This window comes from Melospiza melodia, chromosome 3 (assembly GCF_035770615.1).
Source record: "Melospiza melodia melodia isolate bMelMel2 chromosome 3, bMelMel2.pri, whole genome shotgun sequence".
Classification (NCBI taxonomy): Eukaryota; Metazoa; Chordata; class Aves; order Passeriformes; family Passerellidae; genus Melospiza; species Melospiza melodia.
Genome location: NC_086196.1, coordinates 140,233,623 through 140,259,266, shown reverse-complemented (window position 1 = coordinate 140,259,266; position 25,644 = coordinate 140,233,623). Strand labels below are relative to the sequence as shown.

Genomic DNA, 25,644 nt, shown 5'->3' with positions numbered 1-25,644 from the left:
CTGCTGCACAGCACGGCGAGCAGAGACGGGCCTGTCCTGGCACCATCCCCTGCCCAGGGCAGCTGTGCCCACCGGGGATGGTGCTCCCCTGAGAGAGGAGCAGGGGGCTACTGCAGGACCCTGCATGCCCCAGCCTGCCCATGCCATGTGTGCCCACTGCCAGGGCTCAGCTGGGCACTGCCAGGGCGCAGCTGGGCACTGCCAGGGCTCAGGGTTGCAGTGGATCAGGCAGGGCACAGGCTGGGCACTGCCAGGGCTCAGCTGGGCACTGCCAGGGCTCAGGCTGGGCACTGCCAGGGCTCAGGGTTCCTGTGGGATCACGCAGGGCCCAGCTGGGCACTGCCAGGGCTCAAGGCTCCTGTGGGATCACGCAGGGCCCAGCTGGGCACTGCCAGGGCTCAGGGTTGCAGTGGATCAGGCAGGGCTCAGCTGGGCACTGCCAGGGCTCAGCTGGGCACTGCCAGGGCTCAGGGCTCCTGTGGGATCATGCAGGGCTCAGCTGGGCACTGCCAGGGCACTCGGCTCCTGCCTCACATCCGATTCGCCTTCCAGGACAGGTAGCAGTTCCAGACGATGGCAACACACTGGACAACAGCCAGCCTGGGCACAGAGGGGACACAGGGGACAGGGTCTGCAGCTGCCAGCTCAGGGGGCAGGGACTGGGCACCAGGGCCACAACCCTACCTGTGCTGCAGAGGCACAAAGTAGAAGTTGGCAATTTGCACGGGTGGCCAGATCTGGGCAGAGAAGGGGAGGAGAGGTGAGGAGCCCTGCCAGGGTCCCTGTCCCACACCCAGCCCTGCCTGGCACTCAGGGAGCCCCACAGAGCCCACGGCAGCGCCACGGGACAGGGACAGGGACAGGGATGGGACAGGGGCAGGGACAGGGGCAGGGGCAGGGACAGGGGCAGGGGCAGGGACAGGGACAGGGATGGGACAGGGACAGGGACAGGGGCAGGGCAGGGACAGGGACAGGGACAGGGATGGGACAGGGACAGGGATGGGACAGGGATGGGACAGGGACAGGGATGGGACAGGGACAGGGACAGGGACAGGGGCAGGGACAGGGACAGGGACAGGGGCAGGGACAGGGACCGGGACAGGGATGGGACAGGGATGGGACAGGGGCAGGGACAGGGGCAGGAGCAGGGACAGGGACAGGAGCAGGGACCAGGACAGGGACAGGGACAGGGACAGGGACAGAGATGGGACAGGGACAGGGGCAGGGACAGGGGCAGGGATGGGACAGGGACAGGGGCAGGGACAGGGGCAGGGACAGGACAGGGATGGGACAGGGACAGGGGCAGGGACAGGGGCAGGGACAGGGACCGGGACAGGGACAGGGACAGGGACAGGGGCAGGGGCAGGGGCAGGGACAGGGACAGGCACAGGGACAGGGACCGGGACAGGGATGGGACAGGGACAGGGACAGGGGCAGGGATGGGACAGGGACAGGGACAGGGACAGGGATGGGACAGGGATGGGACAGGGACAGGGACAGGGGCAGGGATGGGACAGGGACAGGGACAGGGGCAGGGGCAGGGACAGGGACAGGGACAGGCACAGGGACAGGGGCAGGGATGGGACAGGGACAGGGGCAGGGGCAGGGCAGGGACAGGGACAGGGACAGGGACAGGGACAGGGACAGGGGCAGGGGCAGGGGCAGGGACAGGGACAGGCACAGGGACAGGGACCGGGACAGGGATGGGACAGGGACAGGGACAGGGGCAGGGATGGGACAGGGACAGGGACAGGGACAGGGATGGGACAGGGATGGGACAGGGACAGGGACAGGGGCAGGGATGGGACAGGGACAGGGACAGGGGCAGGGGCAGGGACAGGGACAGGGGCAGGGACAGGGACAGGGATGGGACAGGGATGGGACAGGGACAGGGACAGGGGCAGGGATGGGACAGGGACAGGGGCAGGGGCAGGGCAGGGACAGGGACAGGGACAGGGGCAGGGACAGGGACAGGGGCAGGGACAGGGGCAGGGACGTGCCAGCCAGCACTCACACAGTAATTGGTCACCAGGGCATCCATGTAGTCCTGGAAGAAAAAGGAGGTGTGAGCACTCAGAGGGTCCCATCCCCGCCACTGGTGCCCAGCTCCACTGCTGGGCACGGAGCCCCTGCAGCCCTGGCCATGCCCTCCACAGCCATGAGGGTGACCAGAGCCATCCCCCCCGAGAGCCCTTTGTGCCAGGGCACACGGCTTGTCCCCCGGGGTGGGCTGTGAGCCCTGCCCAGCTCAGCACTCCCCAGGCCCCTCCTGGCAGCAGAGACAGAGCAGGGCACTGAGCTGGGCACTGCCTGGGAGCCCAGGGTGCTGCGGTGTCCCGGTGCCACAGCCACGACCCTGGGCAGCCTGGCCGTGTCCCAGCCCTGTCCCAGGACAGCAGGATGAGTCCCCGGGCAGCCTGGCCGTGACTCAGCCGGCAGGGCAGGCTCCTGGTGGCGCTGGCAGCAGCCCAGCCCGGGGTGATGGATGCTCTGCTGACGCTTCCTCTGCGTGGGGACAGGCGGATGCGCCCCCAGCCAGGGCTGAGGGTGCTGCCAGCGCTGCTCCAGCCCGGCCAGCACCCCCATCCAGGCCAGGGATCCCGGGGCCACGGCCTGCACCAACCACCAGCCACAGCAGGATGCCCCGGGGAAGGCAAGGCAAGATCCGTGGCATGAGCTGGTCAGGATGAGCAGGGCAAGAGGGACAGAGTGCTCATGGAGTGCTCGTGCATGTCAAGATCCACGGCATGAGCTGGTCAGGATGAGCAGAAGATGGATGGAGTGCTCATGGAGTGCTCATGCAAGGCAAGATCCACGGCATGGACTGGTCAGGATGAGCAGAGGAAGATGGATGGAGTGCTCAGAGCGCTGCCCGTGCCCACGATCTGTCCACGTGTGCCCTCAGGGAGCACAGAGCACCCCACGCCCCGGCTGTGGCTTGCACAGAGCCTGAGGAAAGCAGAGCTGATGTGATCCTGCCCCGGGATCTGCCTCCTGTGCTCTGGGGCAGGACGAGGGGCACGTGCTGGCAGTCCAGGTGTGGCAGGCTGGTGACTGGGTGCCCATGCAGAGGAATGAACCCAGGCAGAGCTCCAGCCAGGCTGGCAGTCCCGGTGTGGCAGGCTGGTGACTGGGTGCCCATGCAGAGGAATGGACCCAGGGTGGTGGCACTGGGGCAGAGCTCCAGCCAGGCCGGGCCGTTCACAGGCAGCCCCCGTGAGAGAGGCTGGCGTGGCTGTTGCTGTCCTGGCAGCCACACGCCCACCCCACGGTGCCTCATCCTGTGGCAGGTGGGCACCCGCTGCCCAGTGACTCACCCTGCACACGCTGACTCAGCGTCCACACCGGTTTCCAGCAATTACCGTTAATGGGAGTCATCTCGGTAATTGCTCCGGTGCCCCAGCCAGAGCAGGGCTGGACAGCACGCCCGTGGCACCCGTGTCTGGCCCAGGTGGGACCCAGCACTCGCCCACGGGAACCCGTGCCAGAGGAACTGGCCCTGGCAGCAGCACTTGGACTGGCAGCACTGGGCACCCAACACCCCAGGGCCGTGGGCCCCACGCCTGGGCACGGACACAAACGGGAGCAGCCAGCAGGGCCAGCCCAGGGGGAGCTGCCAGGGCCCCACAGCGCCCAGGGCGGCAGCAGCACTCACCTGCTGGATCTTGGCCCAGTTCTCGTGCAGCGAGAGCCCGTTGGTGGCCCCTGTGACAGCCAGGAAGCAGCCAAGGAAGCACGGAGCGAAGCCCCCCTGCCAGAGAGGAGCCCGGGCCGAGGGATGAGGAGCTCGTGGTGCTCGGAGCCAGGCTGGCCACGGGCAGCCTCTGGCCCTCCATGGCACTGGGCTGGGCCCAGCTCAGGCACTGGGCTCCCAGAGCAGGCTGGACACCTGGCACAGGTCTGCCCTGTGCCCACTGCCCAGCCCCACACAGCACCCTCGCCATGTCACACCAACCTGGTCCAGGATCACCTTCTTCACAGCCACAGCTTTTGTGTTCCCTGGGATGAGCCAGTCCAGGATCCTGTACCAGCTGCCCACAACAGGGCCCTGCAGGAGCCAGGGGGTGAGGAGCAGCCTCTGTCCTCAGGGGTCAGGGCTGGGGCCTCCAGGGCTGGTTACACGGCCCTGCTCCAGCTCTGGACCACAAATACGAGCTCATCTTATGCTGCTCCTGCTCCATGGAACTGGCCCTGCCCATGGCTGCTGGAGGTGGCACCAGGATGGCCCAACTCACAGCCCACCACCCCAGGCACCTTCAGCAGGCTCCCACCCTGCTGAAGGAGCCCTCCCATCCCACTATCCCATGCCAGGATCCCATGCCATGATCCCGCCCCATCCATCCCCACTCACCACAAAGCAGAAGCCAATGCCCATCATTTTCAGGGTGCGGGGGCATTGGTGCCCATGCAGCCCCCGCTGCTCCACCAGCTGCTGTGCAATCACATCCCCAGCTCCCATCAGGGCCCCTGCAACCAGCACGCCCCACTCAGGCAGGCCAGGCCCCGTGTGCCCCCTGCCCAGGGTGCCTGAGCCTGCTCAGCCCTGGTGGGGCTGTCCCAGCTGCAGCTGCCACAGCCTGCACCAAACCCCATGGCACCAAACCCGTGGCACCAAACCCCATGGCACCAAACCCCATGGCACCAAACCCATGGCACAGGAGTCCCACCCTGCCAAGTGCCTCAGGGCTCTCACTGCAGCATCTCTGCTCTAAACGGTGTCCAGCTGCACCTGGACGTGGGGCTGACCCATCAGCCAGGCTCCACGGTGCTCTCAGAGCAGAGCCTGCCCAGCTGCTGCCCATGATCTCCACGGCAGCCTCTCCCTGGGCACCGGGCAGGCTCTGCCCACTGCGATCCCCTCCCTGCAGACCCTGGCAGGCTCTGCCCACTGCGATGCCCTCCCTGCCCGTGTCCCCCGCCCCACCAGCCGGGCTGGGCACAGTGTGTGCTCCCCGCTGCCCCAGCCCCTCACCACAGCCGGCAGCTGGCACAGCTCCTGGCCCCGTTCCTGCTCAGTGTCCCGGTGTGGCGCTGCCCGGCTGGGGCTCTGGCAGCTCCCGCTCCATCCCACACCCCTGACCCCTTCGACGCAACTCAGCTGGCCCGGCGCTGCCCCTGCAGCTGCTCCCCGGCCCCGGCGGCTCCTGCTCCCTCTGCCCGCTCCCCCGGGACGGTTCCCTGGCAGGTCTCCAGCCCCACTGCTCCTCTGCTCCGTCCTCGGGAGCCCTGGGCCCAGCAAACCCTCGGTCTGAGGGGCGCAGCCCCTGCCTGACAGCCCCAGGGTTGTGGTACCAGCCCTGTCCTGGGGACTTTGTCAGCAGCTCCTCATGGATAAGGGCCCAGCTCCCTGTCCCCACGCCGTGCCAGGTGGTGCCTGAAGCTCACCGGCAGCGCCAGCCCGGGTTCTGCCGCCCCACAGAGCACCACTGCCGCTTCACAGGCTCCATGTCCCAGCCCCGACCAGCCCCAGGATCTGGGGGTCTGTCCCCCACACACCCCAGGACGGCAGAGCAGCCCCTCCAGCTCGCGGGCCACAACGGCACCGGGCAGGGGATGGGGGCAGGCATGGGACTCCAGGCCAGGACAGCCAGAGCTCCGGGGCTGGCACGGCAGCATTCCTGGGAGCTGCATTCCCAAAGCTGCACTCCATGGAGCTGCACTCCCCAGAGCTGCACTCCCCAGAGCTGCACTCCATGGAGCTGCACTCCCAGAGCTGCATTCCCAAAGCTGCATTCCCAAAGCTGCACTCCATGGAGCTGCACTCCCAGAGCTGCACTCCATGGAGCTGCACTCCCAGAGCTGCATTCCTGTGAGCTGCATTCCCAAAGCTGCATTCCCCAGAGCTGCACTCCCAGAGCTGCATTCCCCAGAGCTGCACTCCCAGAGCTGCATTCCCCAGAGCTGCACTCCATGGAGCTGCACTCCCAGAGCTGCACTCCTGTGAGCTGCATTCCCAAAGCTGCATTCCCCAGAGCTGCACTCCCAGAGCTGCATTCCCCAGAGCTGCACTCCATGGAGCTGCATTCCCCAGAGCTGCACTCCCAGGAGCAGGGAGCAGGGGCACAGCTCTCATGGAGACCACAGCAGGCACTGCTGTTGCTCATCCAGTGCAGAGGGCTCCGGGTACAGTGCCCACAGGTGATGAGGCTGTGGGGAGGGACAGAGCTGCCTGTGCATCTGCATCCCTTCCTGGTGCTGGGGATGCAGCCAGATGCAGCCCCCAGCAGTGACTTCGGCAGCAGTGCCTGCCCAGGGTGCCACTGGCACTGCCCAAGCACAGCTCCTGTGGGGCTGGAGCCTCCATCCCAGCCGAACCTGGTGCCACCAGCACTGCCCAAACACAGCTCCTGTGGGGCTGGAGCCTCCATCCCAGCCTAACCTGGTGCCACCAGCACTGCCCAAGCACAGCTCCTGTGGGGCTGGAGCCTTCATCCCAGCCTAACCCCATGCCCAGGGTGCCACTGGCACTGCCCAAGCACAGCTCCTGTGGGGCTGGAGCCTCCATCCCAGCCTAACCCCATGCCCAGGGTGCCACTGGCACTGCCCAAGCACAGCTCCTGTGGGGCTGGAGCCTTCATCCCAGCCTAACCCCATGCCCAGGGTGCCACTGGCACTGCCCAAGCACAGCTCCTGTGGGGCTGGAGCCTTCATCCCAACCTAACCCCATGCCCAGGGCGCCACCAGCACTGCCCAAACACAGCTCTGAGTGGGGCTGGAGCCTTCATCCCAGCCTAACCCCATGCCCAGGGTGCCAAGCCGACCCCCAGCTCCATGTTCTTGTGGCCAGAGGACCCTGAACGGGGCCCAGACCTAAGTAGGACACCTCCATCTCCTTGGCCACGGCGGTGCCCTGGCAGCAGCAGGGCGGGCACTGCTCTCCACAGGCAGGGGACAGCAGGTCACGGCTGCAGGCACGTGCTGCTGCTGCCCACTGTGTGCAGGCCCTGATGGCAGCCTGGCCCAGGCCCAGCATGCAGGAGGCAGAGCCCTGCTGACCCCCAGCCCTGGGACCGCAGCGTGGCCAGCAAGGGTGCCCGGGCACAGAGGGCACGGCCAGCTGCCAGCAGAGCCCTGGCGCGGCCCCAGCTGGCAGCACGGGGGTCCCTGGGAGCAGCAGGACAAGGCTGGAGGCTGGCACGGAGCTGGCACAGGGCACGGGAAGCTGCACGGACACTGCACAGGCAGCAGGTGAGGGGCTGAGCCTGGCCGTGGTGGGGATCACCCGTGGGAGCTCCGGGGAGAGCAGGAGCAAGGGGAGCAGGAGCGTTCCTGCCCTCGTGGCTGGAGCAGGGAGAGCCCAGCAGGGAGAGCCCAGCCCCAGGCTGGTGCAGCCGCGTCCAGCAGCAGCCCAGCACACACAGAGGCCGTGCCCAGCCCTGCAGGTGGGCAGAGCCCCGGGCAGGGCTGTGCCACAGCTCCCAGGGAAGCAGCAGCGGGCAGAGCACAGCCGAGGCCGGGGCCAGCTCGGGGCCAGGCCGGCAGGGGAGGCGAGGGCAGGGCCAGCCCCGGGCAGCCCCTCCCAGCTCTGCCCCGGCCGCTCGCCAAGCACAGCGGGCCGTGCTGCCAGCAATCGTCTCCGTGACAGCCGATAAAAATAACAGCGGGAACAGCTAAGCGGCCTGGCAGTGCCCCAGGCATGGGGGGCACCGTGCCACCCCCCTGCTGCCATCGAGGCTGAGAGCCAGGGGCTGCACAGGGAGGGGAGCCCCCAGCTCAGGATGGGCACCCCAGAGCCCCCAGCTCAGGATGGGCACCCCCAGTTCAGCAGAGACAGTCAGGGCGGGGGTGGCAGGGGGGCTACAGCAGGGGGGCAGCAAGGAGCACACAGGGACCCCCCAGCTCCCACCCACCCGCAGCACAGCCCCTGCTGTGACTCGTGACTGCCCAGGGCTACAGCTCAGCATCCATCCCTCCAGGTGAGGGGGGCCTGGGACAGCGTCCCCCCGGGTCTGGGTGTGAGGGCTGCGCCTCCCGGCAGTCCCCACGAGCGCTCTGGCTCCAGCACAGAGCCCTGACAGAGCTGTCCTGAGCTGGGAGCGGGTCAGGGCCCCTCCCTGGTGTGACACACAGGGTCCCTGCCCAGCCCAGGCCACGGCAGCACCTTCTCCCCCGAAGTCAGATCCCTGAGGCACTGCAGACCTCCTGCCCTGCCTCCTGCACTGTGACGGTGCCTGCACAGGGCAAGGGGTGTGTGCCGGGGCAGGGCAGGGGCTGTGTGTGGGGCAGGGGCATGTGCAGGGCAGGGCAGGGGCATGTACAGGGTAGTCTGTGTGCCAGGGCAGGGCAGGGGCTGTGTGCCGGGGCAGGGGCTGTGTGCCAGGGCAGGGGCTGTGGGCGGGGCAGGGGCTGTGTGCTGGGGCAGGGCAGGGGCTGTGTGTGGGGCAGGGGCTGTGTGCCCGGAGTGGGGTTACGGGCAGTGTTCCGGGGCAGGGGCTGTGTGCCCGGAGCGGGGTATGGGCAGTGTTCCGGGCTAGGGGCTGTGTGTCGGGAGCGGGATACGGACAGTGTGCCGGAGCAGGCTATGTGCGGGGAGCGGGGTACCGGCAGCGTTCCGGGGGAGCTGTGTGCCGGGGGAGGGGTACGGGCAATGTTCCGGGGCAGTCTGTGCGCCGGGGCAGGGGCAGTGTTCCGGGGCAGGGGCTGTGTGCCCGGAGCGGAGTACAGGGAGCAGTCAGTGTGCCCGGAGTGGGGTTACGGGCAGTGTTCCGGGGCAGGGGCTGTGTGCCCGGAGCGGGGCACGGGCAGTGTTCCGGGGCAGGGGCTGTGTGCCCGGAGTGGGGTTACGGGCAGTGTTCCGGGGCAGGGCTGTGTGCCTGGAGCGGGGCACGGGCAGTGTTCCGGGCTAGGGGCTGTGTGCCCGGAGTGGGGTTACGGGCAGTGTTCCGGGGCAGGGGCTGTGTGCCCGGAGCGGGGTATGGGCAGTGTTCCGGGCTAGGGGCTGTGTGCCCGGAGCGGGGCACGGGCAGTGTTCCGGGGCAGGGGCTGTGTGCCCGGAGCGGAGTACAGGGAGCAGTCAGTGTGCCCGGAGTGGGGTTACGGGCAGTGTTCCGGGGCAGGGGCTGTGTGCCCGGAGCGGGGTATGGGCAGTGTTCCGGGCTAGGGGCTGTGTGCCCGGAGTGGGGTTACGGGCAGTGTTCCGGGGCAGGGGCTGTGTGCCCGGAGCGGGGCACGGGCAGTGTTCCGGGGCAGGGGCTGTGTGCCCGGAGCGGGGCACGGGCAGTGTTCCGGGCTAGGGGCTGTGTGCCCGGAGCGGGGCACGGGCAGTGTTCCGGGCTAGGGGCTGTGTGCCGGGAGCGGGGCACGGGCAGTGTTCCGGGGGGTCCGTGTGCGGGGCCGGGGGTCTGAGGGCGCGGGGGCCGGGCCCGTCCCTTACCGGCCGTGAGCGCCTGCGCCGCCCCGGGCCGCCGCGCCAGCAGCCGCGCGCAGCCCCTCCAGAGCGCCGCCATGGCCCCGCGCGTCGCGGCGCGGTGACGCGTGTCGCGGTGACGCGTGTCGCGGCGCGATGCCGTATCGCGACCCAGGGCGTTTATTGGTCAGTAGCGGCCCAGCACCGTGGCCAGCAGCGCCATCCGCATGTACATGCCGTTCTCCGCCTGCCGGAAGTACGCGGCGCGCGGGTCCGAGTCCACCTCCACGCTGCGGAAACGCGGCATCAGCGTGCGCCGCCCCGGGACCCCGAGCGGACCCGGCCCGGGCCCCGAGCCAGGCCCGGGACCCCCGAACGAGCCCCGGGGCCTCTGAGCCGCCCGCCCCGGGGTTCCTGAGCAAACCCTCCCGGGGTCCCCGAGCCCGCCTGCCCAGGGATCCCCCAGCCCGCACTCGTCCCGGGACCTCTGGCACCCCCATGGGACTCTAAAGACCTCCCCGACCCACGCGGAAGTCCTGACACCCCCCGGACCCGGCAGCCACCGCTCAAAGCGGGTTGGCTCCCCCAAGCCCAGCAAGTGCAGCCCCCGCGGCTCCGAGCTCTCCCCAGCCCTGCCCGGCACACCGCAGTCCTCCTGCCCCTGACCCCCGGTGCCTTCCCGGACACCCTCAGCACACCACAGCTCCCATGGCCCTGCCAGTGTCCCAGCGACCCCACTGCCCCAGGGACCCACTGCCCCAGCAGCACCACTGCCCCAAGGAACCCACCGCCCCATGAGGGACCCCCGTGCCCTCCCACAGCCCCCATGCCCTGTGCACACCCCTTCTGCCCTGTATATTTCATACCCGTTCTCCCAGACACCCCCTCCACACCTCCCCTGGCCCCCTGCAGCCGTCCCAGCCCCGTTGCCCCCTCCCCACCTGATCTCGTTGACACGGGGCAGGGGGTGCATCACCACCATCCTCTCCTTGGCCCGGGTCATGATGTGGGGTGTCAGGATGAACTTCCCGAAGCACTGAGGGAACAGACAGGGCCCTGAGCAGGGCAGGGGAGTGCCCGGGCCCCCCGAGGGCAGCAGGAGCCAGGCTCCCCTCACTCACAGCCTCGTAGTCCTCGGCCCGCTGGAAGCGCTCCTTCTGGATGCGGGTCACGTACAGCACGTCCGTGTCCGGCAGCGCCTCCTCGATGCTCCCGAACTCCTCCTGCACAGCACCGTGAGGTTGGGGGGGGACACAGGGCTGGAATGTGTGGGGGCCACCCCCCGGCGTGCCCCTCACCTGCTGGATGCCCCTGGAGGCCACGAAGCTGGTGATGTCGGCGGGCATGCGGAGCTCGGGCGGGGTGACGTAGCGCAGGTGCACGCGGTACAGCGTGAGCAGGCGCGCCAGGGAGTGCACCGTGCGCCCGTGCTTCAGGTCCCCCACCATGGTGATCTGGGGACAGCGGTCAGCCCGGCCTGCCCGGGGCCCCCTGAGCCCCCGGCCGTGCCTCTGCCCCCCAGCTCACCGTCATGCCATTGACCGTGCCCAGCTCCTCGCGGATGGTGAAGATGTCCAGCAGCGCCTGCGTGGGGTGCTCGCCCACGCCGTCCCCCGCGTTGATCACCGGCTTGCGGCAGTGCCTGGCGGCCAGCTGGGCAAGGCAGGGCGGTGAGGGCAGGCGGGACACAATTGCCATGGCCCCAGGGCAGGGGAGCCCAGCCCGGCCCAGCCGGGGAGCACAGCACCATCCCTGCCCTCGGGGCAGTCGCCGGTGCCCCCAGAGCAGGAGGCAGCTGCCCTGAGCCTCTCACCTCGACAGCGCCGGGCTGGGGGTGCCGCAGCACCAGCACGTCGGCGTAGCAGCACATGGTCTGCACGGAGTCAGCCAGCGACTCGCCCTTCTGCACCGAGGAGGTGGCCTCGCAGAAGGACAGCACGGAGCCCCCCAGCCGGCTCATGGCTGCCGCGAAGGAGCTGCTGGTGCGCGTGCTCACCTCGTAGAACATGCTGGCCATCACCTTCCCCTGCAGGGCCGGGCTGTCAGCTCGGGGAGCCCCGGCACCCCGCCTGGCACGGGGCTCCCTTAGGGTGCACGGGGCTCCTCGGGGTGCCCAGGGGTCCCTCGGGGTGCACGGGGCTCCTCGGGGTGCCCAGGGGTCCCTCGGGGTGCACGGGGCTCCTCAGGGTGCCCAGGGGTCCCTCGGGGTGCATGGGACTCCTCGGGGTGCCCGGGACTCCCTTAGAGTGCACGGGGCTCCTTGGGGTGCACGGGGCTCCCTCAGGGTGCCCAGGGCTCCCGTGGGGTACACAGGACTCCTCGGGGTGCCCATGGCACAGGTGAGTGCTCCGGGCACGGCTCACCTTGAGGATGTCCAGGCTGCGCTCCTTCTGCACCAGCATGCGCAGGGTGTGTGCCACGTTGAACAGGTGGGACAGCTGCGGGCACAGGCGGCGCCGGGGCTCAGCGGGGGCACGGGAGGCACCACAGCCCCCAGAGCCCCCTGCCCGCCCGGCCGGGCACCTGCTCCTTGGAGAACTGCCGCACAGAGAGCACGTGCTGCCCGACCAGGGGGTGCAGCAGCGGGGAGGTCTGGAAGTGGGGGGCGCGCTGCGGGGACGTCTGGCGCGGGACGGGGCCCAGCGTGTGGAAGTGGCTGTCCTGGGTCACTGCCGAATCTGTGGCATGGAGAGCAGCCAGTCAGCCCACAGGCGTGCCCTGAGGGGCCCAGCCACCAGCCCCAGAGCCACCATCCCCACTGTGGGCCCCTGCTGCACTCACCCGGTTCCGCTGCCTTCCTGCTGCCCTTCTCTCGAGTGTCCTCAGCTGGGTGGGAGAGGGGAGCAGGGGTGTTAGGGATGTGGCAGAGGTGGCACCCCAGGCCCTGCTCCCGTCCCAGCGCGCTGCCAGTGTGGCACAGCCCTGCGGGCGCGTGGCAACACCAGGTGAAACCACGATGGCGTGACGCCAGGGTGATGGTGAACCAGAGACAGGCAGTCCGAGCCCCACGCTGTGCTGTGACCCTCTCCCTGCTCGCCCCGCAGTTCCCAGCTGGCCACCCCCAGGTCACACCGGCCGTGAGGGTCCCCGAGGTGCCACGCAGGCTGGGGCAGGAGCGAGCGGGCGGCACGGCCGTGCCCTGTCCTACAGTGCCCAGCCCTGGTGCTGGGTGCCACAAGGGGCCCTCGGGGGGCACGCGGGCAGCCCGGGGCCTGCAGGGCACCTGGGGGAGGGGATGCACTCATGGGTGCCAGCAGTGAGCCCCCGACATTACCGGTGCCTCGGGCGCCCGGGCGGTGCGCGGCTCCCAGCCTCTGGAACGCTGAACGGGACACAAGGGCTGGCGTCAGCGGGGCGCCCAGCCACGCTCCCCCCCGGCCCCGGAGCGCGCCCGCTGCCCGCCCACCCCGTACCTGGCAGCTCGGGGTCCGAGGCTCGGTGGATGCGGGGCGGGAGGTGGAAGCGCGTGTCCCCCGTGGGGCCGGGCCGGCGCGGGCTGGGCGCCCGTCCACGCAGCGCGTCACCCGCCACGGGCCGGGACTGCTCGGGGGGCTGCAACAGAGACAGAATGGAGCCGGGGCACAGAGGGACCCCTGCCGGATCTGTGCACCCCGGTACCTTCACAGTCTCAGCATGTCACCAGCCACGGGCCGGGACTGCTCGGGGGGCTGCAACAGAGACCAGAATGGAGCACAGAGGGACCCCTGCCGGATCTGTGCACCCCGGTACCTTCACAATCTCCTTGCTGGGGGCAACGTGTGGCAGCAGTGCAGCTCCTGCGGTCCACTTCCTCACATCCTGCCCATAGCCAGGGGGCACCAGCACCTGCAGCCACGGCAGGGATGGGATTAGGGAAATGGGGTCAGCACTGGGAGACCCCCTCTGTGATGGGGGCACCCTCAGTACAGGAAGGAAAGGAGCCAGGACCTTACCTGCCCATCGATGTAGGCAACCTCCCCACGCAGGACCACCCTGCGCACCGTGCCCTTGACCTGCATGCCCTCAAAGGGGGTCCAACGGGCCTTGGAGAACACTGTGCTGCTGGGGATGATCCACTCCTGCTCCAGGTCCACCTGCCGGGACAGCGGGTCAGAGGCAGAAGGGTGGGGGCTGCACCTGGGGCGGGAGGGCAAGGTCACACCTCCACATAGGTGTCCTCCTGAGCAGGCAGCCCAAAGATCTTGCGAGGGTTCTCATAGAGGCGCTGCACGATGTCCTCCACGCTGAGCCTCCCCTCGGAGACGGCCGTCAGCAGCAGCGGCAGCATGGTCTCCAGGCCAGGGTACCCAGGGGGCGGCTCCTGCCCCTGCTTCTCCTCCAGCGTGTGGGGAGCTGCAGCACGGGGCTGTCACCGGGGCTGTCCCCACCGCTTTCCCCGCGGCCACCACCCCCGGGCACTAACCGTGGTCAGTGGCAAAGCAGTCGATGACGTCCATGTTCTCCCAGAGCGCCTGCACGTCCTGGCGGGTGCCCAGCTCGGGCCGCACGGCCGCACGGCCCTTCCCCAGGCGGCCCAGGTCGTCCTGGCTCAGGAACAGGTGGTGCGGGGCCACCTCGCACGTCACCGGGACGCCTCTCTGCTTGGCCGCCTTGATGAGCAGGATCTGGGGCAGCCGAGGTTAGGGGGCGTTGTGATTTCAGGGGTTACCCCAGAAACCCGGGTCCCTCCCATGATCATTCCCTCCCAGGTGTGTCAGTCCCCTCTCCTTTCCCCACCCAGCACTGTCTGTCAGTCCTGCCATTCCAGAAGGGCATTCAGTGATTGGCAGAGTCACAGGATGCCCTCTACCCCTGGGGGGCATTGGGCCATCCAGGTGTCCTTTGTCCCTTTGTCCCTCCCCTCCTGTCCCTGCTTGGTGGCTCCCTGCCCCTTCCCTGCCCCTCTCCCCAGGGTTAAAGGAGCAGCAACCACGGGCTCAGGGAGCTCTGGTGGAGCTGGTGCTGCATTCAGAGGCCTGTGGGCCAGAATAAAGCTCTGGATCCAAACCCTCCATCAGAACAGACTCCTTTTCTTCACCATGGCCTCAAAGCTTCTCCACAGAGGGAAAGCTGAGGAGCAGCCCCTGTTATGGGGGGCAGCTCCATCCCAGCACCACTGGAGTCCCGGCATGCCTGGCCTTGTCCCCACGGGCCCAGTGCAGCACCCAGGCAGGCAAAAGTGTCTGTGGGGTGAAACACCACACACCCAGCCAGCCCAAAGTGTCTGTGGGGTGAAACACCACACACCCAGCCAGCCCAAAGTGTCTGTGGGGTGAAACACCACACACCCAGCCAGCCCAAAGTGTCTGTGGGGTGAAACACCACACACCCACCAGCCCAAAGGGTCTGTGGGGTGAAACACCACACACCCACCAGCCCAAAGGGTCTGTGGGGTGAAACACCACACACCCAGCCGGCCAAAAGTGTCTGTGGGGTGAAACACCACAGTGCCACTATTTGGTCCAGGCGCAGGGCCAGGCAAGCCAAGGCATGTCCCGTCTGGCAATATTGGTAATATTCCAACAAGTGTGGAACCCAGAGGGCCCCGTGCTCCCTCCCTGGAGCCCAGAGCTCGCCCTGCTCACCTCCTCCCTGCGGGCCACGTGGCAGATGTGGATGGGGCGCTGGTACAGCTGGGCCACCATCAGCACGGCGGCCACCGTCTGCCGCTCGGCGTGCGCCACGATGGGCAGGTGCCGCGGCCACTGCTCCAGGTGCTGGGGGCACAGGGCTGGTGGGCACCGGGGCCAGGAGCCACCTGCCCCTGCCAGCCCCTGCCAGCCCCGGCCCCCCGCTCACCTCCATCCACAGCGACACGTCGTCCATCCGCAGGCTGGAGAAGGTGTCGTTCAGGTACATCTTGAGCCCGGCGGCTGCCCCAGCCAGGGGGCCCAGGGTGCCAGCGTTGTCCACGGAAGCCCCCAGGAAGAGAGCAAAATCACAGCGGGCCCCAGCCTCAGCCAGCTGCACGACAAGAGGCAGTGGGTGCTGCGGTGGGACCGTCCTGCCACCAGCAACGAGCCCACTGTGGACAGTGAGCCCACCATGGATGTGAGCCCACCATGGATGTGAGCCCACCATGGGCAGTGACCCCACCACAGATGTGAGCCCACCATGGGCAGTGAGCTCACCACGGATGTGAGCCCACCATGGATGTGAGCCCACCATGGCAGTGAGCCCACCATGGGCAGTGAGCCCACCATGGATGTGAGCTCACCATGGGCAGTGAGCCCACCATGGGCAGTGACCCCACCACAGATGTGAGCCCACCATGGGCAGTGAGCCCACCACGGATGTGAGCCCACCATGGATGTGAACCCACCATGGGCAGTGAGCCCACCATGGATGTGAGCCCACCATGGATGTGAGCCCACCACGGCCAGCACAGGAGGGGATGGGAGCACCAGGGGCAGCAGCTCCTCACCTTCTGTGCCAAGGCGAAAGAGGTGGCATCGGTGACAGCAGGGCTGGTGTTGGGCATGGCACACACCATGGTGACGCCCCCGGCCAGGGCAGCTGCCGTGCCTGATGCAAAGTCCTCCTTGTGGGTGCCACCCGGCTCGCGGAGGTGCACGTGGACATCGATCAGGCCTGGGGAGTGTCAGTGTCAGCACTGGCAGCTGCTGGCCACAGGGACACGAGGGACAAGGCCATCCCCCCAGTGCAGCACGGAAACATCTCTGCAGCACCTCCAGATGTGCCCGGCCCGCCTCCCAGCACTGTCCCTGCTCTGTGCTCTGCCCTGGGGCCACTGAACACCCACCTGGCAGACGGATGAGCTTCTGGGACGTCATGCAGTCCACGTGCATCTTCATTGGGGGCGCTGCCCCAATCTGGCCCAGTGCCTGCAGAAAGAGCAGCCGTGAGGCAGGACCAGGGGCAGGAGCAGGGGCCAGGGCATGATGCCTGTCCGAGGTGCCCCCCGAAACCAACCCCTGCGCAGCGGCACCCGCACACAGAGCCTGCCCCGCAGCACCCACAGCAGGGCTCCCGCTGCCCCGCTCTGCTCCCTTTGCTCGCACCCGCGGTCCCCAGGCGCCCCAGCCCACCTCGACGAAGAGCTTTGTGCACTTGATGTCGATGATGAGGGGCACGGAGTAGTCGACGGCCAGGCGCCGGGTGCGGTAGCCCTTGGTGACGAAGGAGGAGAGGCGGCGGCCGCCCGAGTTGCGCATGGACAGGTTAATGACCATCTCAAAGTGGTTCTCGGCCAGGTAGTCCAGGATGCTGCGCTGGCTCTCCCGGGCACCGGCCTCGCTGCTGTCAGCCTCCTCAAAGTGCCAGTCCACGGCCTTCACCTGCGGGCAGTGACCCCGTCAGGGCCCTGCGGCGCCCCGGCAGCGTCCCGGCCCCGCAGGGAGCCCCCAGCCCTGACCTTGATGCCGTGCTCGGTGTAGAAGTCGGCGGTGCCAAGGCTGGCATAGAGGTTGTAGCCGAGGCTCTCCAGCGTCCGCACCGTGGGCAGCAGCTCGCTCTTGTTCTGGAACCAAGCGGGGCCGGTCAGAGGGCAGAGAGGGACCCCCGGCCTCGCAGCAGCCTGACCCCACGCACCTTGTAGCTGCCGATGGTCAGCAGAATGTTCTTCTTGGGGATCTTGAAGCCAGTGCTGAGCATGGCCTTCAGGTACGCCTCGCAGCGGTTCTCCCCGAAGCAGGCAACCTCGCCCGTGCTGGTCATCTCCACACCCAGCACCACGTCAGCGCCCGCCAGGCGAGAGAAGGAGAACTGGGGCACCTGGGGGCAGGGGGATGCTCAGGGACTGCCCGGCCCTGCACCCCAGCCCGGCCCCACGGCCCCCACTCACCTTGACACCAACGATGCCTGTGCCCGTCATCAGCCCCACGGGCTCCACATCCTCACCCATGATCACCTGGCTGGCCAGAGCCACCAAGTCCACGCCCAGGGTCTTGGAGACGAAGGGGAAGGAGCGGGAGACACGAACATTGCACTCTATCACCTTCAGCTGGTCGTCCTGGAGAGAGGGGACAGGATGAGGCAGGGCTGGGAGTGTGGGCTGCTCTCCCCTGGCCATGCAGTCCCAGTCCCAGGCACCTTGGCGATGAGCTGCAGGTTGAAGGGCCCTGTGACCTGCAGCTCCTGCCCAATGGCGTGCACAATGGCCTTGATGCGCTCCAGCGTCTTGGGGGTGATGTCCTGGGGGGGTGTCACCAGTGTGGCGTCCCCCGAGTGCACCCCAGCGTTCTCCACGTGCTCTGAGATGGCGATGGCCACCACCACGCCGTCACAGGCCACCGCGTCCACGTCGATCTCCTGTGAGCAGAGCGCGGTCACAGCCTGTCCCTGGGCTGGGCGCTGGGGCTTTCAGGGGGCACCCCAGGGCTGGAGCGGCCTCCCGCACGGACCTTGGCCTCCTGGATGAACTTGGAAATGACAACGGGCTGCTCCTTGGACACAGCCACAGCGTTGCTCAGGAACTTCTCCAGGTCGCTGTCTGAGTAGGCCACGTTCATGGCAGCCCCGCTCAGCACGTAGGAGGGGCGCACGACACACGGGTAGCCCACCTTGCAGCAGAAGTGCTTGGCTGACTGCGGACAGAGGGAACTTAGCACACACACACACACAGAGCCACGCTGGGGCAGCCCTGTCCTGCTCGCTGGGCCCACCTCCATGTTGGAGAGCTCCTTCCAGAGGGGCTGGCTGATGCCGATGGAGTCCAGCAGGCGGGAGAACTTGAAGCGGTTCTCGGCGGAGTCGATGGCCTCCGGGGAGGTGCCCAGGATGCGGCACTGCTGCCGGTGCAGCGCCATGGCGATGTTGTTGGGCAGCTGCCCGCCCATGGACAGGATCACACCCTCGGGGTTCTCCAGCTCGTAGATGTCCATCACCACCTGCAGCACGGTGCGGGGCAGGGGCAGGGCTGGGACGGAGCCATGGCAGCCCCCACCCCGCCCCGCAGCTGGCAGGCCCCAGCCCCTCACCTCAAAGGAAATCTCGTCAAAGTAGAGGCGATCACACATGTCATAATCGGTGCTCACTGTCTCAGGGTTGTAGTTCACCATGATTGTCTTGAAGCCCATCTGTTGGAGAGTGGCACAAGGTGAGCCCAGAGCCCCCAGCCTGTACCCAGCCTCATCCTCGGAGCAGGGACACCCACCCCTGCCTCCACAGGGAGCTGGGGCCCGCCTGACCTTGCGTAGCTCCTGGATGCAGCCCACAGCACACCAGTCAAACTCCACGCTGCTGCCGATGCGGTAGACGCCGGAGCCGATGACCATGACGTGGGGCTCGCGGAAGGCCAGGTCGTGCTCAGAGCCGTTGTAGGTCAGGTACAGGTAGTTGGTTTGGGCCGGCCACTCCGCGGCCACGGTGTCGATCTGCTTCACCACCGGCAGGATCTTGAGGTCGCGCCGCATCTTCCGCACGGCCAGCTCGGTGCTGCACAGAGCGGGGTGAGTGCCGGGAGCCGGGCAGGGAGCAGAGCAGGGCCGTCCCCTCCCCGCCTCACCTGAGCACGGCCAGGGCCACCTGCTTGTCGGAGAAGCCGAGCTGCTTGGCGCGCTGGAGCACGGCGGGCGGCATGGCGCCCTGCTGGCCGCGGTAGGACTCCAGCAGCACCGCGTGGTCCGTGATGTTCTTCATCTTGTGCAGGAACCAGCGGTCAATCTTGGTCAGCTCATAGAGCCGCTCGATGCAGTAGCCGGCCCGCAGCGCCGCCGCCAGCACGAAGATCCGCTTGTCCGTCGGCGTCTCCAGCTCCTGCCAGGCCGAGGGGTGAGGGTGGCCCAGGGGGCAGGTGGGCACCTCTCCCCCCCGAATGGCACAGCCAGCACCAGCGCTCACCATGTCTGAGACCGGCTTCACCGTGTGATCAAAGCCCACGCAGTTCTCGTCCACCATCCTCAGAGCCTTCTGGAACGCCTCCTCAAAGTTCCTCCCAATGGCCATGACCTCCCCTGCACAAGGTGGGGTGAGCAGGGGGTCCCGCGCCCGCCACGTGCCCACCAGTGCCGTCCCTCTGTGCTCACCCACGCTCTTCATGGAGCTGCCGATCTTGGTGCTGACACGCACGAACTTGCTGAGGTCCCAGCGCGGGATCTTCACCACGCAGTAGTCCAGGCTGGGCTCAAAGCTGGCCGTGGTGGAGTTGGTGACGGAGTTCCTGAGGAGGTGACGGGGTCAGCGGCTGGGGCCGTCCCACCAGGGCAGCACCCTGTCCCACGCTGGTGGTGCCTCACCTGAGGAGGGGCAGGGGGATGCCCAAGGCCAGTTTGGCAGCCACGTAGGCCAGCGGGTAGCCAGTGGCCTTGCTGGCCAGGGCCGAGCTGCGGGACAGCCGCGCGTTCACCTCGATGATGTAGTACTGCGGGCAGCAGGCAGGCAGGGTCAGGGGGGCCGTGGAACAGGCCAAGGCAGGGACACGGTGACACAGCCAGGCCCACAGTGTCCCAGGGATGCTGCGGCACGGGGCCTGCTGTGGCACAGCTGGGGCAGGAGCCAGATCCCCCAGGCTGGGGATTGGCACAGGGAGCCAGAACCCGCAGGGGGCTGCACGTACCTGCTCTGACTCGGGGTTGAGGGCAAACTGGATGTTGCACTCGCCCACGATGCCCAGGTGCTGCACCACCTTGATGGCTGTGCGCCTCAGCATGAAGTACTCGGTGTCATTGAGGGTCTGGCTGGGTGCCACCACGATGGACTCGCCCGTGTGGATCCCCAGCGGGTCCAGGTTCTCCATGTTGCACACCTGGCAGCAGAGGGGTCACTGCTCCACGTGCTGTGTCTGGTGTGTTCCTCCCAGTTCCCAGCACATCCTCCCCTGCCCAGTCAGGACTGGAATACACGATGTGTCCCACAGGGTGGACACCCAGCACTGGGTGCAGGGCTCTGTTCACAGGGTGCAGCTCCCAATGGCACACAGCAGCTGTGCCAGCCCCACCAGAGGCACTGGGGAGCCCTCCCTGGGGACAAGGAGCAGCACAAGCCCCCAGCCCCTGCCCCACGTCCATCCCCCTGCAGCAGCCCAGGGTCGCCTCCATCCCGTACCGTGATGCAGTTGTTGTACGCATCCCGCACCACCTCGTACTCAATCTCCTTCCAGCCCTTCAGGGACTTGTCCACCAGCACCTGGGAGGTGTGGGTGAAGGCCTGGCTCACCAGAGCCATCAGCTCCTCCCTGTTGTTGGCGAAGCCAGAGCCCAGCCCTCCCAGGGCGTAGGCAGAGCGCACCAGCACCGGGTACCCCAAGCGCTCAGCAGCTGCCTGTGCCTGCAGGGAGCAACGGGGTCAGGAACAGCAAGGGTCAGCAACAGGAGGGTCATGAACAGCAGGGTCCTGTCCCACAGCCCCCACAGCCCCCAGACCTGCTCCAGGGAGGCAGCAGCCTCGCTGGGCGCCACGTGCTCCCCGATCTCCTCCATCTTCTCGACAAAGACCTTGCGATCCTCCGTCATCTCAATGGAGGCCACGGGGGTGCCCAGCACCCGCACGCGGTACCGCTCCAGGACGCCCGCCTTGGTCAGCTCCACGCCGCAGTTGAGGGCTGTCTGTCCCCCGAAGGTCAGCAGCACCCCATCAGGCCGCTCGTTCCGGATCACCTGGGGCATGGTGAGGGGGACAGAAACCACGGTGGGTCCTGTGCCTTCCAGCTGCCTCCTCATCCGTGCTGCCCCCCAGGTGCCTTCCAACCCCATCCAGCCCCACCGCACCAGGTTCTGGGCCACCCCCCAGCCCAGCCCTCCCTGATGCCCCAGCTCTGCCACCCCTGCATTCCCAAATCGCCCTCTCCCAGCCAGCATCCCGGTGCTCACCTGGGTGACGTACTCCGGGGTGATGGGCAGGAAGTACACCTTGTCTGCCAGTCCCTTGGAGGTCTGCACGGTGGCGATGTTGGGGTTGATCAGCACCGTCTGGATGTTCTCCTCCTTCAGCGCTTTGATGGCCTCATGGGGAGCAGAGGGGTCACTGCTGGTGGCCCTGGGCCCCTGAGGCCACTACCACCCCCCTGCCCTGGGACTGGCACTCACCTGTGACCCCGAGTAATCGAACTCGCCTGCCTGCCCAATGGAAAGGCCCCCGGAGCCCAGGATCAGCACCTTGCGGGGCCGGGCTGCCTCCGAGTGCCCCGCTGGTGCCTTGCTGTAGGTCAGCCACTCCTGCAGGCGCTCCCGCACTGGTGGAGGGGATGCGGCACGCTGGGGACAGGGCTGGGGACACGCACAGCCCCGTCCTGCAGCCCTCGGCCCAGGGTCCCGCTGTCCCTCACACTCACACTCACACTCACACTCACACCCACCTGTGCGGGCGCCGCCCTGCCCGTCCCGCAGGTCCCGTGCCGCCTCCAGGAAGACATCAAAGAGACCCTCCAGGTCGGTGGGGCCGGCGCAGTGCTCGGGGTGGAACTGGACACTGTGCAGGGGGTCAGGCAGGGCACGCCCCACGGCCCCACGCCCCACAGCCCCCCAGCCCCACAGCCCCAGGCCCACCTGAAGAAGGGCTTGCTCTGGTGCACCAGGCCCTCGTTGGAGGCGTCGTTGGCGTTGGTGAAGAGCGGCAGCCAGCCGGGCGGGAGGCTGCCCGCCTGCACCGCAAAGCCGTGGTTCTGCGCCGTGATGAAGCAGCGCCGCGAGTCCTCGTGCACGCACGGCTGGTTGTGCCCACGGTTCCCGTACCTGGCGGGGTATGGAGCTGTGACATTCTCTGGAAAATCCTTCCCTTAGGGTTTCTGCTCCTGAGGAGCTGAGAGGCCTCAGGAACAACACGCAAACAATGGTTATCTGCTGCTGTGGGATGCAACAGCTGCATCTGGGATTGGTCTCGTGTGGTTGTTTCTAATTAACGGCCAATCACAGCCCAGCTGTCCGGACTGTCTTGGTCAGACACAAGCCTTTCATTACTTTTCTATTCTTAGCCAGCCTTCTGATGAAATCCTTTCTTCTATTCTTTTAGTATAGTTTTAATATAATATATATCATAAAATAATAAATCAAGCCTTCTGAAACCCGAAGTCAGATTCTCTTCCCTCATCCTGGGACCCTGTGAACACCACCACAAAGGCACACACACAGCTGTCAGCCAGCTCCACAGCCAGGAGCCCTGTGCCAGCTCTGGACCCACAATTGTTGCAGTTCATTTGGGGGATCCCCAAGCTGTGTGTTCGCTGGTAGCAGCAGGCAGGCAAGGGCTCCACACGGCTTCTGAGGGTGCTCGTTAGATGAGGGTGCTAATTATTGCGAGTCCCAGCCCCGGGAGCAGCATGGCTTCTGAGGGAGAAGGGGGAGAGAGGGAGAGCCTGGGGGGAAAAGGGCCAAGAGAGGAAAAGGCCAAGAGAGACTCTGGTCTCTCCAGCACAGCCCAACAGGGAGATTCAAAGTGGGCATGGAATAAGATTTGGGCCAACGTGGTTACAGATCCATGATACCGCAGAGGAGGATCACAGGCTTGGAATAAAATGTACATTTTCGAGGGGTGAGACAGAGCAAACCATTTAACTAAAATGTACCACCACACCCACTCACTTCATCTTGTAGGTCGAGGCACCGAGGGCCAGTGCGAGCAGCTGGTGGCCCAGGCAGATGCCAAAGATGGGCTTGGGCTGGGGCGCATCCAGCAGCTGGCGTAGGCTGGACACCGTCTCCTGGCAGAGCTGTGGGTCCCCTGGGCCATTGCTGATGAACAGCCCGTCGAAGGCTGTGTCCAGAGAGCAGCAGGGTCAGAGTGGGGCCCCCAGCCCCTCAGCATTGCAGAGGGGCTCCCAAGGTGCCCACGGGCTCACTGCAGGCACTCCCGGCAGAGCAGCACCCTGAGCCTGTGGCTCCCCAGACACCCAGCAGGGTTACAGCCAAGGTGTTCTGAGCCCACAGCACCATTCAGGTGGCAGCGAGGCCCTGCCAGTCTCCCATGGTGCCCCGAGCCACACCAATACCACAGACCAGAGTCCCCCATGCCACCACAGCAAGGCATCCCGAGCCCATGGCCCTGCTCCTGTGGTGCCACACTGAGGGCCCGAGCCCCAAAGCCCCCAGGAACGATGGCGCCAAGGTTCTGCACCCCACAGCACTGAGCAGGACACAGGTGCCTGCTGTCCCCAGCACTGAACGTGCAGATGTGGCTAGATCCCATTCCCCCTATCCCCTCAGTGGGACCCCAGCCTGTCCCCAGGCACTGCCACCTCACCTGCAGGGTCCAGCGGGTGGTCCCAGGGCACCACGGTGACCGCGGCCCCCCGCCGGCACAGGCAGCGGATCTGGTTGTTCTTGAGGCCGCAGTCGAGGGCGGTGACACGCAGGGACCCGCCCGCGTTGAACACTCGCGGCGCCTGCGGGCGGGGAGCGATCACCGGGGCTGTGCTGGGGCGGCCCCACAGCCAGGGCCGCACGGCCCCTCCGCAGCCCCCGGCCCCGCCCGGAGCCCCGCACACCTTCAGCGACACCGCCCGCACCAGGTGCTCCGTGTTGGGGTCCTCAAAGGCGACGCTGCCCTCGGGGGTCCCGTCCGGCACCAGCTTCCCCAGCAGCGTCCCCTTCTCGCGGATCTTCTTGGTGAGCGCCCGGGTGTCCACCCCTGCGAGGGGCTGTGAGACACGGCCCCGGGCCCCGGCCCGCCCCAGCAGCACCCTCGCCCCAAATCCCAACAGAGGCTCAGCCCCGGGTGGGCAAAGCTCAACAGAGACGGGTCTGCTTTCAGAACGTGCAGAGCCACAGTCCCACCCTGCCATCTCCCCAGTCCCACCTTCCAGCCCGGGGATGTTCTGCTCCTTCAGCCACTGGTCCAGGGACTGGGATGCGCTCCAGTGGCTCGGGGTCTCTGAGCACTCGCCCACCACCAGCGCAGCCACGTGGATCTTGCTGGACTCAAACCACTGCAGGGACAGAGGCAGAGGGTCACCAGCCCAGGAGAAGCCCATGGATCACAGACCCCGTTCCCAGAGCACAGGACCAGCCCTCCCACTGCTGGGCTGCCACCTGCCCCCACCTTGCCCACACCTATGCAGCAAGGCTGAGCCTTAGTCCAGCAAAGTCCCTCTGGATCAGGGAGCCCCAGAATGGGGTACCCAGGCCCCCACAGCGCTGCTGGACCACTGCCCACATGCCAACACAGCTCATGCCACGGGAGCCCTCAGCTTGGCACAGCGGCAGCACAAAGAAAGCCCGTGGGAAAGCACCACTCCCACCGCCCACGCCGGTATGTCCCGTGCCATGGGATCAGGGCACTGGCACCCGCCCAGCACGGCCCAGGGAGGGCTGCTGACACGAGACCCCGCAGGGTGGGCGTGGGGAGGCCGGCGGGGCACGGCCGCAGCAGCGCTGGACTCTGCCCCAGCACGGACAGCGTGGAGGCCAAGGGGCTGGAGGGGGCTGGGGCTGAGCAGCCCCTCTGGCACAGGGGCTCGAGATTCCCACCCTGCAACAGAGCCCAGCTGAGGGAACACAGAGCCCGCACCCCACGGGCTGCCAGGGACACCAGGGACACACAGCCTGTCCCATGGGCTGCCAGGGACACACAGGGACACACAGCCTGTCCCATGGGCTGCCAGGGACACACAGCCCGCACCCCACACACGGCCCAGAGCACCCCACGGGCTGCCAGGGCACCCCGACCCCAGCGCTCAGGGGTCTCCTCTGCCCAGCCCCGGCCCTCCCCATGTCAGACCCCACCGCAGCCCTGCACGTCGGAGCCAAACCGCTCCGTGCCACCATGTGCCGCTCGCTGTGCCCTGGCACCGTCCCGCCCTGGCACCCGTGCCGCCCTGCAGCGTCCCGTAGTGCCACCGCCACAGCGGCACCGGGCGGGACGCGCAGCCCCCCTGCTCACCCTGCTGAGGCCGAAGGCGTCGGGCTCGTCGCGGGGCACGCCGTAGTTACCGACCAGCGGGTAGGTGAGCACCAGGATCTGCGCCTTGTACGAGGGGTCGGTCAGGGCCTCGGGGTAGCCCACCATGCCGGTCTGGAACACTGCGGGGATGGGCACGGGGTGATGGGGGCACCGGGCCGGGCACGGCCGGGCCCATCCCGGCCCCGCGCCCCGGACAGGCCCCACGGCGGGCCCCGGGCAGAGGGAGGCACCGAGCCCGGCCGGATCCGCTCCTTCCCGCTCCTTCCCGCTCCCGCGCCGCCCCACGGCATCCCGGCCCCCGGCCACACGCACCGACTTCCCCCGCGGCCGCGGCCCCGACGGCCCCGAAGGGGCGGCCGGGCAGCACGGACCCGTCCTGCAGCACCAGCCGGGCCATGGCGCCGCCACGTGCGCTCCGCTCCGGGACTCCGCGGCGGCCACCGAGCGGGGAGAGCCCGCCCGGCTGCAGCGGCGGCGGGAGGATCCGGGGCGGGGCGGCAGCGGCACCGCCCCCGGGGCGGGACAGC

The 25,644-nt window shown here is 67.8% G+C and overlaps 3 protein-coding genes across 3 annotated transcripts; all 3 read right to left on the bottom strand.

Annotated features, from left to right (window-relative positions):
• Positions 1-317: 317 nt before the first annotated feature.
• MPV17 (mitochondrial inner membrane protein MPV17) lies at positions 318-9,446 on the bottom strand. Its single transcript, XM_063153401.1, has 7 exons — positions 9,374-9,446; positions 4,352-4,467; positions 3,956-4,048; positions 3,656-3,751; positions 2,015-2,047; positions 685-737; positions 318-600 (listed from the first exon to the last, which is right to left on the bottom strand). The coding sequence occupies exons 1-7, from the start codon at positions 9,444-9,446 to the stop codon at positions 531-533; spliced, it is 534 nt and encodes a 177-aa protein (XP_063009471.1). The 3' UTR covers positions 318-530.
• Positions 5,153-6,529, bottom strand: LOC134416874 (uncharacterized). Its single transcript, XM_063153552.1, has 2 exons — positions 6,444-6,529; positions 5,153-6,315 (listed from the first exon to the last, which is right to left on the bottom strand). Exons 1-2 carry the CDS (start codon positions 6,503-6,505, stop codon positions 5,382-5,384), a joined length of 996 nt encoding a protein of 331 aa, XP_063009622.1. The 5' UTR covers positions 6,506-6,529; the 3' UTR covers positions 5,153-5,381.
• A 37-nt stretch (positions 9,447-9,483) lies between the features above and the next one.
• Positions 9,484-25,527, bottom strand: CAD (carbamoyl-phosphate synthetase 2, aspartate transcarbamylase, and dihydroorotase). The gene is made up of 45 exons (XM_063153294.1): positions 25,430-25,527; positions 25,097-25,236; positions 24,014-24,143; positions 23,703-23,845; positions 23,459-23,600; positions 22,801-22,972; positions 21,769-21,954; positions 21,579-21,691; positions 21,310-21,455; positions 21,094-21,225; positions 20,647-20,880; positions 20,330-20,551; positions 19,842-20,030; positions 19,530-19,646; positions 19,312-19,453; positions 19,127-19,239; positions 18,792-19,042; positions 18,475-18,721; positions 18,265-18,363; positions 17,950-18,174; positions 17,689-17,871; positions 17,378-17,596; positions 17,130-17,297; positions 16,877-17,059; positions 16,701-16,805; positions 16,375-16,623; positions 16,089-16,170; positions 15,750-15,916; positions 15,125-15,289; positions 14,911-15,042; positions 13,749-13,950; positions 13,488-13,678; positions 13,279-13,419; positions 13,076-13,171; positions 12,760-12,898; positions 12,621-12,668; positions 12,128-12,172; positions 11,870-12,024; positions 11,710-11,784; positions 11,160-11,372; positions 10,874-10,999; positions 10,645-10,800; positions 10,468-10,569; positions 10,288-10,382; positions 9,484-9,636 (listed from the first exon to the last, which is right to left on the bottom strand). The coding sequence occupies exons 1-45, from the start codon at positions 25,512-25,514 to the stop codon at positions 9,534-9,536; spliced, it is 6,768 nt and encodes a 2,255-aa protein (XP_063009364.1). The 5' UTR covers positions 25,515-25,527; the 3' UTR covers positions 9,484-9,533.
• Between the last annotated feature and the right edge of the window lie 117 nt (positions 25,528-25,644).

What these genes read in the sequence shown, in the direction of transcription:
- LOC134416874 (XM_063153552.1), bottom strand. Translation starts at nt 6,505, where the DNA reads ATGGAGGCTCCAGCCCCACAGGAGCTGTGCTTGGGCAGTGCCAGTGGC. An exon ending in AGTGGCACCCTGGGCATGGG is followed by an intron (nt 6,316 to 6,443) that starts GTTAGGCTGGGA and finishes TGGTGGCACCAG; the next exon opens with GTTCGGCTGGGATGGAGGCT.
- MPV17 (XM_063153401.1), bottom strand. Translation starts at nt 9,446, where the DNA reads ATGGCGGCGCTCTGGAGGGGCTGCGCGCGGCTGCTGGCGCGGCGGCCC. An exon ending in GGCGCAGGCGCTCACGGCCG is followed by an intron (nt 4,468 to 9,373) that starts GTAAGGGACGGG and finishes TGCTGGTTGCAG; the next exon opens with GGGCCCTGATGGGAGCTGGG. An exon ending in ACTGGGCCAAGATCCAGCAG is followed by an intron (nt 2,048 to 3,655) that starts GTGAGTGCTGCT and finishes TTTTTCTTCCAG; the next exon opens with GACTACATGGATGCCCTGGT.
- CAD (XM_063153294.1), bottom strand. Translation starts at nt 25,514, where the DNA reads ATGGCCCGGCTGGTGCTGCAGGACGGGTCCGTGCTGCCCGGCCGCCCC. An exon ending in ACACCGAGCACGGCATCAAG is followed by an intron (nt 16,624 to 16,700) that starts GTCAGGGCTGGG and finishes CACTGCCCGCAG; the next exon opens with GTGAAGGCCGTGGACTGGCA. An exon ending in CCCAGCCCGGCGCTGTCGAG is followed by an intron (nt 11,000 to 11,159) that starts GTGAGAGGCTCA and finishes TGCCTTGCCCAG; the next exon opens with CTGGCCGCCAGGCACTGCCG.